The sequence below is a fragment of the Echinops telfairi genome, unplaced genomic scaffold (genome assembly GCF_000313985.2).
Source record: "Echinops telfairi isolate 266 unplaced genomic scaffold, ASM31398v2 ScPeMD7_7467;HRSCAF=8505_1, whole genome shotgun sequence".
Taxonomy (NCBI): domain Eukaryota; kingdom Metazoa; phylum Chordata; class Mammalia; order Afrosoricida; family Tenrecidae; genus Echinops; species Echinops telfairi.
Genome location: NW_022111368.1, coordinates 26,982,023 through 26,994,905, shown reverse-complemented (window position 1 = coordinate 26,994,905; position 12,883 = coordinate 26,982,023). Strand labels below are relative to the sequence as shown.

Sequence of the window (12,883 nt, the reverse complement as noted above, 5' to 3'; positions counted from 1 at the left end):
GAGAATGATGATGGCAACATATGTACTCATGTGCGCTTGACACAATGGATGTATGTATAAGTTGTGATAAGAGTTGTACAAGTCCCCAATAAAATGATTTTTCAAAAAAAGAAGTCTTAGCATGTTCCTCACTTTATTTTAACAGTCTGATAACTCAGTCTGATAATTAAATAACAGTACACTGTTGTGCTTAAGTGTGCAGGTTTTCAGGGTTTTTGAGCTTTTAGGAGTTTAATCCGAATCTCCCTGAGTCTCAGTGTTTTCACCTGTAAAGGCGGGAGAAGAACTGATAGATTCTGATTACGGTGTTGACAACGAATATCAAATATACTGTGGATTTCCAGAAGAACAAATATATCTGTTTTTCAAGAAATACATCCAGCATACTCCCTTGACTGCATCAAACTTAACAGTGATGAGGAGGGGGCAGGAATGTGCAGTAGTTTCTCTACTGCACACAGGGCTGCTATGAGTTGGGTCTGACCCAATGGTGCTGAACAACACCATTTACATTTAATTTACAGTTAAAGTAACTGGTTGTAATGCAAATTGGTTGGTTTTAACTTAAAAGATCTTGTATTCTGCCTGTCCGCCCCCTCCATATGTCCTTTTTGTTTGTTTACTTTTTTTCTGCCTTTTCTGTGATTGTTACTGTATAATTCCATTTTACCTCTATTACCTCTGCTATTATTTGCTTACTAACTGTCTTTGTGGTGGTGTGTGAAAGTGAGAGAGAAAGGGGGAGGTGGCGGGATAGAGATTGTGCTAACATCACGATTACACATTGAACTGACCACAGTCTGCTTTCAAATAGTATTGTATCACTTCAGATATAGGAATCATCCTACCTCTGTTTCTCCTCTCCTCTCCTCTCAGTCTTCTTACAATTTACTTCTACGTATGCTATAAACACACTGTATTATTACTTTTGCTATAAACAGTGAATGTCAAAACAAGAAACATAGGGCACAAGTGGGATAAGTGATATCACAGTGTGGAGATGCAATCAATGACACGAAACAAAGTATTATGAATTGCCGAGTGGAAAGCTGATCTACTCTGTAAATCTTCACACAATACACAATAAAAAGTGTTAGAAACAACACAATCAATTGTCTAGTAAGTGATTGAAAACAAGAATAGATGTCTTTTGTATGTATCTGCATATTGATAATTATCTTTATTTCTCTGCACAAGTTAGGTTTTTCTCTTGCTATCATTTTCTCTCTACCTGAGGAACTTCCTTTAATATTTCTGGCAGTACAGGTGCTGGGATGAATTCTCTTGTATTCTTTAACCGGAAAAACCTTTGACTTACCTTCACATTATGAAAAATACTTGGTTAAATATAGAATTCTAGGTTTAAGGTTTTTTTCTTTCAATACATTGTCTTTCCCCCATTGTCTTCTGACTTGTATGGTTTCTGATTAGAAGTTTCCTGTTATTCCTGTGTTTGTTCCTACATGTAATGTGCATGTTTTGTTGTTTTTTGTTGTTTTTTGGGGGTTTTTTTGGTCTCTGACTGCTTTATGATCACTGGATTTCAAAAATTTTATTATCATGTGTTTTGGTGTGGTTTTATTTGTTTCTTCTGCTTGGATTCTTTGAGCTTCCTGGATCTGTGGGTATATTGTTTCATTAAATTTGGAGACATTTTGGTTATTATTTCTTAAAATGTGTATATATTCTCCCCCTTTCCTTGCCTTCTTAGATAATCATTTACAGATATATCCAACTCCTTGCTGTTGTCTTACAGGATGCTTAATTGTTGTTAATTTTTCCTAAGTCTTTCTTTCCCTCCTTGTTTAATTTTGAATCATTTTTAGTGCCATTTCTTTATTTAAGTTCTTGATCTACCCCAACCTAATAACAAAGTGGATGTCATAAGAGACTCTAAAACTTGTTCTTTTTTTTAAAAAAAGATCATTTTACTGGGGGCTCTTACAGCTCTTATATCATTCCATATATCAATTGTATCAAGCATGTTTGTACATATATTGCCATCATCATTTCCAAAACATTTTCTGCTTCAGCCCTTGGTATAAGCTCCTCTTTTTCCCCCTCCCTCTCCCATCCTCCTACCCTTGTTAACCCTTGAGCAATTATATATTGTTATTATTATTTCATATCTTACACTGTCCATTGTCTCTCTTCACCCACATTTCTGTTATTTATCCCTGCTCTTAAGTTTTGTTAGTGTAGATTCAGGGAAGGTTTTTGTCCGGGGCTAGTCTGGGGCTCCTACTAGGAGCCTTAATGGTTGAGTGCTTGATTGCAACTGAAAGGTTGGTAGTTTGAACCCACCCAACTCCTCCGTGAAAGATTTAGTGATCTACTCCCTTAAAGATTTACAACCTAGAAAATCCTATAAGGTAGTTCTACTCTGGCATATGGGGTCATGATGAGTCAAAAATAAACTTGACAGCATCTTATAAGACCAACAATTAAGACAGTACTCTATCAGCCCATATCCCCAGCAGTAGAAGAATGGGCATACGTACAATGGAATGGTGTGCATCCCTACAGAACAGCAATGAGACACCTCATGGCATGGATGGACTTGGACATCATTATGCTGGGTGAAGTTACTCAAACACAAAAGGACACATATGGTGTGAGTCTATCACTGCAAGTGTAAACACCAAGATGAAGGCAGGCGTCTGCTTTCAGGTCATGTAATCTTCTAATCTTGTCCCCCAAGCAACGAGATTGAGAACCTACCTAGTGCTCATGAACTATATATCATCCCCTTTACATGTACATCTTAAAAACCACTTCAACAGGGGAGATCTCACCTCAGTTGAGGTCAGTTTCTGATGATGGGGGAGAGAGAGAAGAGCACTCAGTTGCTGTCATACAACCTTGTGCTAAGGTCACCCCCAGTTAACAGACACTCTTTCCAGGGTGCTAAGTGAATCTTACAGGAAATGCAAGTCAAGATTGGCGGGGGGGGGGGGAAGTTATGTGTGTCTTGGAGACAGTGGTTATACTTCTGTTGGTGGAGAAGCTAGATGGAGCAACCTCCCATGGAGGGGGGGGCTGCTTAACAATTTTTATATAGAACCCAAGGGGAGAATACTCTCAGTACTATGTTTCTAATTAGACACTTTCGACCTAGTTTTTATCCAACCCTTGGTGACCCAGGTCATACGCTAAAACCAGTTGACCTTGTCCATTCAAGGTGTACATCTTTCATAAGCCACACCCAAAGGATTTGATATGGAAACCCACTAAGCGAAATGGGCTTTATATCAAACTCACCTGTGGCAGATTGAAGGCACTGACATACTCCTTTAGCTTTAAAGCTGATCTGCCTCAGTGTGAGAAGAAGCAGATGGTGGCTAGCCCAAGTTTATGGAATTGGAGGTTGCTGGACTTTGGTTTGGATCTCTCGCTTTGAGGGTGCCTAATGAACGGTGCCCTAGGCCTACCATATGTTTACTAATTTAATTCCTTGCTGTGTTATAACATATATTAACCTGGTAGGTATGGTTCTATCTTTGTGAATGAGTGTTATTGAAAGTTTTGCCCTACCACCAACCCCTATTATTTGTGCAGTAGCTGATCACTTAAGAGCTTAATCTGTACAGGGCAATAACTCATTGTTGACCTATATTTGTATAATTTCCTTTTATCAACAATGTTTTAAACTCTATCCATTGACTAAATTAATGACACTATCAATAAAATTACTTTATGCCTCAAGGGGATGATTTATAATATTCTCTGTACTAAAATGATAATGATGTCTTTAAAGTGAACCTGAGATATATATATAAACCATAGCTATATGAATGATTTTTGGGTTCACGCTTAATTCTAGCCCCAATCTAAGAACAATTAGTTATTGTGACATGGCCCTACTCAATACTCACCCTCATGAAGAGATTCCTGAAGATATGGGTATTATAGCAAAGTGTGATGAAGAAACTAGAAGCTACCCAGCTATCAGAAAGAATAGCATTTGGGTTTTTAAATTTTTTTTATTATTATTATTTTAATAAATCATTTTATTGGGGGCTCTTACAGCTCTTATAACAATCCATACATCAATTGTATCAAGCACATTTATACATATGTTGCCATCATCATTTCCAAAACATTTTCTTTCTACTTGAGTCTTTGGTATCAGCTCCTCTTTATTCCCCTCCCACCCTCATGAACCCTTGATAATATATAAATTATTTTTATTTTCATATTTCACACCACCCACTGTCTCCCTTCACCCATGTTTCTGTTGTTTGTCCCCCTGGGGTGGGGTTGTACATTGATCATTTCCATCAGTTTCCCCTTTCTTCCCCCTTCCCCGCCACCTTCCCCCTACCTGGTATCGCCACTATCATTATTGGTCCTGAGGGGTTTATCTGTCCTGGGTTCTGTGTGTCTAGAGCTCTTATCTATACCAGTGTATATGCTCTGATCCAGCAAGATTTGTAAAATAGAACTGGGGTCATGAGGGTGGTGGTAGTGGTGTAGGAAGCATTAAAGAACTAGAGGAATGTTGTGTGCTTTGCTGGTGCTATACTGCATCCTGGCTTGGCTCATCCCTTCCTTGTGACCCTTCTGTGAGGGGCTGTCCAAGTGTCTACAGATGGGCTGTGGGTCTCCATTTTGACTCCCCTGTGGCATTGAAATGGTTGTTAGTTTTGGGTCTTCTGGTGCCTGATACTGATCCCTTTGATACGGGTTGGTGTGCTTCTTTCATGTGGGCTTTGTTGCTTCCCTGCTAGATGGCTCCTCGTTTAACTTCAAGCCTTTAAGACCCCAGATGCTATATCTTCTAATAGCCGGGCACCATCAGCTTTCTTGACCACAATGACTTATGTACCCATTTCATGTTGGGAAGGTGAGCACCACATAATGCCAGGTTATTAGAACAAAGTGTTCTTGAGTTGAGGGAGGACTTGAGTAGAGGTGCAATGTCCATCTGCTACCTTAATACTCACCTATAGATATATGTGCATAGATTGGGGTATAGCTCAGTGGTGGAGCACTTACTTGACTGCAAATATCTGTACATAGACTTGTATCCCTATAGTTGTATCTTAATATATATATGCCTAATTTATACCTGCATAAATGTGTTTTGCCTCTTAGTTCTTTCCTCTATTTCCTTTAGTTTCCTCCTGCCCCACTATCATGTTTGACCTTCATTTGGCTCTCTGTGCTTCCTCTTGGCTACATTGCACTTGATCGAACCCCACCAGGCATTCTATGCCTTCCTCACCATCGATTTTAGATTGCATCTGGGGTCTTAAAGGCTTGTCTTAAAATAAGCAGCCATCAAATTGAGGCATAAACTAAGTTCACATAGAAGGAGCACGCCACCATGTGTGACCCAAAGATTATGAATATAAAATCCAAATCTGAAGGAGAGAATGGTATCAGAGCTTAAATTATGAACATCCCTTCTGTCCTGACCATAGTCCAGGGATCTGAATAGCTTTGTTATCAGACACAGAACATTGTAAAGTCAATTATGGAAGATTTAGTTAGGTGACAATGTAATACATTATCATTTGACCTACCCTTTTGACTATTTTAAAGTTGTCTCAGATTATAATATTTTCTGCTTTCTTTTTGATTTAAGTTTTCCTAGTCATTGTTGTTAGTTTTTTGTTGCTCACTTCTGGTTTGTGTTTTGTATAATTTTCTGTACATGAAATCCAGGACAGGTAAAGAGACAGTATAGAGACAGTAACTGAATTCTGAATTATGTAGGGGCATGGCAGGGGAAGTTTGGGGGAGAGGGGGAGCTAACAACAATGAGTATGGAAAGAATATTTTCTGAAGTTGATTGTGGTGATGATTGCATAACTCTCCTTAAGAGGGTTGACCAATTAAATTGTATGATATGTGAAGTATATGCTAATAAAGCTAACTAGAATTTCTGGAAAAGAGTTGGACATAAAATGTATGATGAAGCTCTGGTCTCTGCAGATGCACTTTTTAACTTCTTAGGACAATAAACTGCTTGCCTTCAGGTTCTAATCATTCATTACCCATCTCTTTTCTGCTAAGAATCAAATGGCTACAAGAGGGGAGTCGAATGCTCTTTGGAAAAGTACTTCATGATTGTGTCTGTGTCCTCATTGATACGTCTCACTCGATGAAGGGCAAACTGGACTTGGTGAAGGACAAGATCATTCAGCTTATACAGGTTCGTTGAGCTGTCATATCCATGTATTTGTGGGCCTATATATCATGAGCTTGTCTTCAGTAACCTGCAGTGGGTATGGGGGACAGGGGATGTCTGTGCTGAGAAATCCTTAAGAAAGCCACGTTAGAAAGCCCCCTTTCCAGTTGCAGAATCATAAGTTCTCTTTGAAAAGCGTGCTCTTCTTCTGCTGGTCCTCTGTGTATCGCATGGGCTTTTGAGCGAACTTTCTACTAGTCTATGATTTTAGGTTTTCTCTAGCCTGAATTCTATGACTTAACACACACACACTTCTGTTACTCAAATACCCTTCATCCTGACATGTTAATATTTTAATGTTTATTAGGGATCTTGTTGCCATAGCCCTGGAATTCATGGGGACCATGAGTATAGGTGGATGCTTCAGAACTTCCTGTTCTTACTCCTACTCTGCGATGCCATCTCTGGGATGTGTGACCTCAAGCAGATTGCTTAAGTTTTCACATGCCCAGTTTCACACCTATAAATGAGCGCTATACTACTATTATGCATCAGTAGTATTGATGCAACTCTTAGCCACAGAAAGTAGTTGTGGGTAGTGTTTGAGAATTCCAGGATACAGTTTTAAATCAGCTAAGCTCCTATTGGAGAAATGTAAGCCAGATGGAAGGCAGCTGAACAGATCTGTAACTGAATAAGGTCATTTTTTCTTGTTAGCTATAGTTGAGTCAGGTCCAACTCAGGGCAACACCATGATCCAATTGGACCATTGTGATCCATGGGTTTTTATTTATTTTTTAATTTTTAATCATTTTCTTGGGAGCTCTTACAGGTATCATAACACTCCATAGTTCAGGCACATCAAGCAGCATTGTACAATTGCTACCGCAATCAGTTTCAGAACAGTTTCCTTCTTCTTAACTCATTGATATCCCCAACCTCCCCCTGTATCCCCAACCTCCCCCACCCTAGCCCCAGGAACACTTATTATTATTTTCCCCCTATAATAGCTTTTTTGCCATATCTTATACAATCCAATCTATCGACTCACACACAATTCTGTTGTTCAATCCCATCGAGTGGGTTGTACAGTCATCAGTGCTGTCAGCTCCCCATTACCCACTTCCCTCCACCTCTCTTCCCGTACCCTCAGAGAACCATGACTCCTGCTCCTGTTTCCGAAGGCTTACCTATCTTGGATTCATGTTCTGAACAATCTTAAATATGCAAATGAACATATGCAAATCTAACACGCTTCAAGAGGCAAAGCAAATAAAACCCATAATAGTAAGGGAAGGAAATATTAAAGAGCTAGAGATAATTATGTGGTTCATCAGTGCTATACTGTAACTTGGATTTATCATCCCTTCCATGTTGCCCTTTTGAGAGGGACTGTCCAATTAACTTACAGGTGGGTTTTGGGTCTCCACTACATTTTTGGTTGGATTTTTGGAAGATCACTGTAATAGTTAAGGTTTATTGTGCCAACCTGGCCAATGAACACATGTGGGATTCATTGAAGGGCAGTTTATTTGAAGGGCGGAGAGATAAATGGCTTGGAGAGCCTGCCTCTCCGGTCTCTTGTTCTCTGATGATCAGATCAGTGTGTGGCTGCCTTAGCTAGTTCTCTGCCTCAGCTGGCAAGGCTCACTTCTTGCAAGATATCCCTGAGGAGAAGCCACATGGACCTGCCCTGATGCAGCCCTGGGTGCTGGAGAAGCCCGGAGATGCTTACATGCTCACTGATTCAACTTTCCTCCTGCATTTGTCATCATTTAGTGTGTTTTGTGAGATGGAGGAGGACTTTGCAGATCGGTGTCAGACATATGGGCTAATGTCGGACTTATGGGCTTGGACAGCACTGGGTTGGGATGCTTTCTGAATGTACACTTACCTTTTATATAAAATTCTCTCATAAAATATGAGTATCTATGAATTTTGTTTCTGTAGTCTACCCAGACTAACACAATCACCAAGACTTTCTTCCTAGTCTGTCTTACTCTGGAAGCACTGCTGAAACCTGTTAAGCACCAGGCAACCATATAACTCACCACTGACAGAGGGGCAGTACTGTGCTTGTGGTCACTGACTGAGAATTGATAGTGACGGAAACAATTAGATCATTCTGGATTTATTTTCTTAAAGCACATTTCATTTAGTATGCTTATGCTGTGTATCATTAATGTCCATATGTCCCATAATGTCTCAGCTCAGTCTGAATATCACATTTTATATGTTTATGTATATGTGGGACATAATACTTATCCCTATAAAGTTTACATGTCTGTAAAGTTCTTATTGACATCCAATCTATATATGCATTTTATTTAAATGTCTTTTGCATTAGGAAAAAATTCCCCTATTGAATATAATTTTTAGCTTCTAGAACTGAAAATAGATACTATAGATATCACCTGGATTAAAATGTATCATCCTATGAGCTGCCCTAGCCTTTTTTTGTGTGTGGTTGTACAATTGTTTCTATAACTTATGCAATGGTTTATTGGGGATTTGGGAGGGGGCATGGGGGGAGGGGGGATTTGGGGAACAAACAATGAATGTGGGAGTGGGGAGAGAACATTAGAACTGATTGTGATGATGTATATGCAACTCTTTTTAAAAAGCAATTTAAACATGGAAATGTGTGATATGTGAATACTATATCAAGAAAACAAAACAAAAAAAAAGAGAGAGAAAGAGAGCGAGAAGCCAAGCTTGACCAGTGGTCACCGTGGGAGAAGGAGGAAGAGCTGTTGCTTGGGGGGCACTGAGTTTATGTTAATGGCAAGGGAGTAATTTAGAAAAGGATATCAATAATGGTTGTACAGCACGAAGCGTATAATCAATGACACTGAATTATACATGTAGAGGCTGTGGGAGATGGTTTTGTTGTATATATTTTTGCCACAGTTTAAAAAGTTACATGAATAAGAAAAATTGTTTCTTGCAGGAACAACTGAAATATAAAAGCAAATTCAATTTTGTGACATTTGATGCTCAGGCAGTTGCTTGGCATGACAAACTTGCTGACATTAACGAAGATAATTTGAACAGCGCTCAGTCCTGGGTTGGAGATATTGAGGTAAGAGGGAGACTATGCCTGGGAGAAGCAGGGTGACTTTGTCCCCTGTGTATTTTCTTTACTCATGAGATGGAAATTCTCGAGAAAGTGCTTTGTGCTCCAAGTTTGCTTCGCATAGACATCTTTTTTGTCTACAAAGACCATGCTAATTTGCTCTCCTTAGAACCGTATCTTAAAGCTTAGCTAAGGCTCACAGCATTCTATTTCCAGAACTGTCCCTGACTCAGTCTCACGCCTTTATGAAAACAAATGTCAAAATACTACTTTTGTGTGTATATACCCAAACTCATTCAGATTTGTTCTTTTTATGAGATTCATTATGGTTTCAAAGGCTGTGTCCCTCTATTCTTAAAATGTCCCACCCCCATTGTAATGAACTTCTGGAAATGTTCTGTATCTGCTGGTGATCCGTCCTCAAGGCAAGAAGGGAGACCAGAGAGCAGAATATCGTCGGACATAAATAGCAATTTCTTCAGGCCTGCATTTTACTCGGAGAACTTTAAGGCCATTTTTGTTTGGGCACTGACATCGACTGAAAGGTTTTGTTTTCGTTAGACTTCTTCTGACCTTGAACTGTGGCTTGTCTTTTCATTTTCTTCATGCTGCTTTTCACAGGGCAAACATTTTCAATTTTGATACAATTCACTGTTTTCTTTCTTTCATGGGATGTGCTTTTGGAACACTACCGAGAAACTCTGTAAGCCTAAGATCTTGCAGATTTGCTCCTGTTCTTATCCGGAAACCTCGTCGTTTGCATTTTTCAGTGAGGCCTGCGGCCCATGTTCAGTGCATGTGTGTATGAGGTATGAGGTGAGGTGTAGCATGGGCTACCTTTTCTTTAGCGAATTGCCTTGGTTTCTTTAAGTCATTGAACTCTATCTGTTTGGACCTATTTATAGAATCTTTATTCAGTTTCATTGACATCGATGTGTCTGCTCTTTAGCCAATTTTAACTGTAACTCTATACAAAGTCTTGATCTTAGGTAGCACAAGCCCTCCAACTTTGTCCTTTCCAAAAGATTTCCAAAATGTTTGGCAATTCTAGTTTCTTTAGCCTTCCTTAGAAATTTCACCTTGTTGAAATCTACACAAATGTGTACTGGTATTTTGACTGGGATTGCATCAAACATACAGATCCAATTTGGGATAATTGATAGCTTTACCTTGTCTTCTTTGGTACTATTTCAACTTTAAATTTCCGTTACTTTTGAGATGAAATTACTTTGATTTTTCTATATTGACCTTGTCTGTTTTGACCTCGCTAAAGTCACTTACTAGCTCCAGGAGCTCTGTTATAGATAACTTGGGATTTCCAATCACGTTAGTGGCTCTTCCACTTCCATCTATTTAGCTTTCATTTCTTTTTCATTAGTGCACTGCTTAGATTTATTTATTTATTTAATAGTCTTATTGGGAGCTCTTACAGATATCATAACATTCCATAGTTCAGTCACATCAGGCAGTAAAGTACAATTGCTATCACATTCAGGCTCCCCATATCCTTTCCCGCCCTTTCCCTTCCCTCCCCCCTAGGAACCCTTGTTATTATTTTCCCCCTCCTATAATAGTTTGTTTTTGTGCCATATATTACACAATGCAATTCACATACAGTTCTTCTGTTCGACCCCATCGAGTGGAGTTATACAGTCATCAATGCTATCTGATCCCTATCTGCTCCCCCCACCCCCAATACCCTCAGGGAACCATTGTTCTCATTACTGTTTCTGAAGGGTTATCTATCTTAGCTTTCATGTACCAAACGATCTTGAATATGCAAACTTAACATGACTAATGAGGTAAAATGGATTAAAAAAAACTCAATAGTAAGGGGAGGAAATATTAAAAAACCAGAGCAGTGGTTTTCAACCTTCCTAATGCCTCGACCCTTTAATACATACAGTTCCTCATGTTGTGGTGACCCCCAAACATAAAATTATTTTTGTTGCTACTTCATAACTATAATTTTGCTACTGTTATGAATTGGGTGACCCCTGTGAAAGGGTTGTTCGACCCCCAAAGGGGTTGTGACCCACAGATTGGGAACCGCTGAACTAGAGGATAGTTATGTGGTTCATCAGTGTTTTCTGTACCCTGGATTTATCATCCCTTCTGAGTGGCCCTTCTGAGAGGGACAGTCCAATTATCTTACAGATGGGTTTTGGGTTTCCACTACATCCACGCCCCTTCACATTGATTTGGTTGCTTGTTTTTGAACTTCTAATACCTCTTCCTGTAGACACATCATGATCACACAGGCTGGTGTGCTTCTTCCACGTGGGTTTGGTTGCTTCCCCAGTAGATGGCGACTTGTTTAACTACATGCCTTTAAGACCTCAGACACTAAATCTTTAAATAGCTGGACACCATTAGCTTTCTTTACCACATTGGGTGATGCACCCATTTTGTCTTCAGTGATTGTACCAGGGAGTTGGGTATCATACAATGCCACATTATTAGAACAAATCGTTCTTGTACTGAGGCAAGATTTAAGTAGGGCCCAAAGCTATGGGTTTGTCTTTGCACTCTCATCTCAATTCCGTTCATCTGTGTGCCTATTGTCATACCAGTTCCAGACTCTAGCTCTACCGTATGTTTTGCACCTGGGAAGCATTAGCGCTCCTGCTTTGTTCTTCAAAGGTTACTTTGGCTCTTTGGTGCCCCTGGTGGTTCTAGAAAGGAGCCTGGCAGTTCAGTGGGAAAAGTGTGGGGCTGCTAACCATGAGTTCAGCAGTTCAAACCAGCTGCTCTTTGAAACAGCAACGAAACTCTCTACTCTTGTGAAAAATTGCAGTCTTGGAAAATCTAAGAAGCAGTTCCACTTTGTCCTACGGGATCCTGAAGCAGACTCGATGGCAGTGGGTTTAGTTTTTAATTTTTCTCAGTAATGTTTGATCAGTTTTCAGTGGAGAAGTCTTTCACCTCCCTGGTTAAGTTTATTCCCAGGTATTGTAGTCTTTAGATGTTGTAAATGGAATTGTTTCCTTAATTTTCTCTTCAGAATGCTCAGTGCTGAAAGAGACCTGGCTGGTTTTTGTGTCTTGACCGTGGATACTGCCACTTTGTTAGATTACTGTATTAGTTCTAACAAGCTTCCTCGTGGATTCTTTAGGACTTTCTAAACATAGGGTCTTGTCATCTGGAAAAGGGGATAGCTTGACTTCTTCCTGATTTGGATTTCTTTCATTTCTTTTTCCCTTTTTTTTTGCATTAGGTAACATCGGAGTTTTATTTTGCAGTTTAACATCATTGATCTTTTAAAAAAAAATCATTTTATTGAGGGCTCATACAACTCACCACAGTCCATATATCCATCCATATGTTAAGCACATTTGTACATCTGTTGCCCTCATCATTCTCAAAACATTTGTTTTCTACCTGAGCCCTTGGTATCAGCTCCTCATTTTTCCCCTCCCTCCTCGCTCCTCACTCCCTCATTTTTTTAATCGTTTTATTAGGGGCTCATACAACTCTTATCACAATCCATCCATACATCAATTATGTAAAGCACATTTGTACATTCATTACCCTCATCATTCTCAAAACATTTGCTCTCCACTTGAGCCCCTGGCATCAGCTCCTCATTTTTCCCCTCCCTCCCCGCTCCCCCTTCACTCATGAACCCCTGATAATTTATAAATTTTTATTTTGTCAGATCTTGCCCTGTC

The 12,883-nt window shown here is 39.5% G+C and overlaps 1 protein-coding gene across 1 annotated transcript in view; it reads left to right on the top strand.

Moving 5' to 3' along the window:
- VWA3B (von Willebrand factor A domain containing 3B) overlaps window positions 1–12,883 on the top strand; it is a 273,714-nt gene that overhangs the window by 126,044 nt on the left and 134,787 nt on the right. Inside the window, exons 8-9 of the mRNA XM_045283830.1 lie at window positions 6,022–6,160; window positions 9,087–9,218. Coding sequence (XP_045139765.1) covers window positions 6,022–6,160; window positions 9,087–9,218 — 271 coding nt within the window. The remainder of the gene's footprint in view (window positions 1–6,021; window positions 6,161–9,086; window positions 9,219–12,883) is intronic.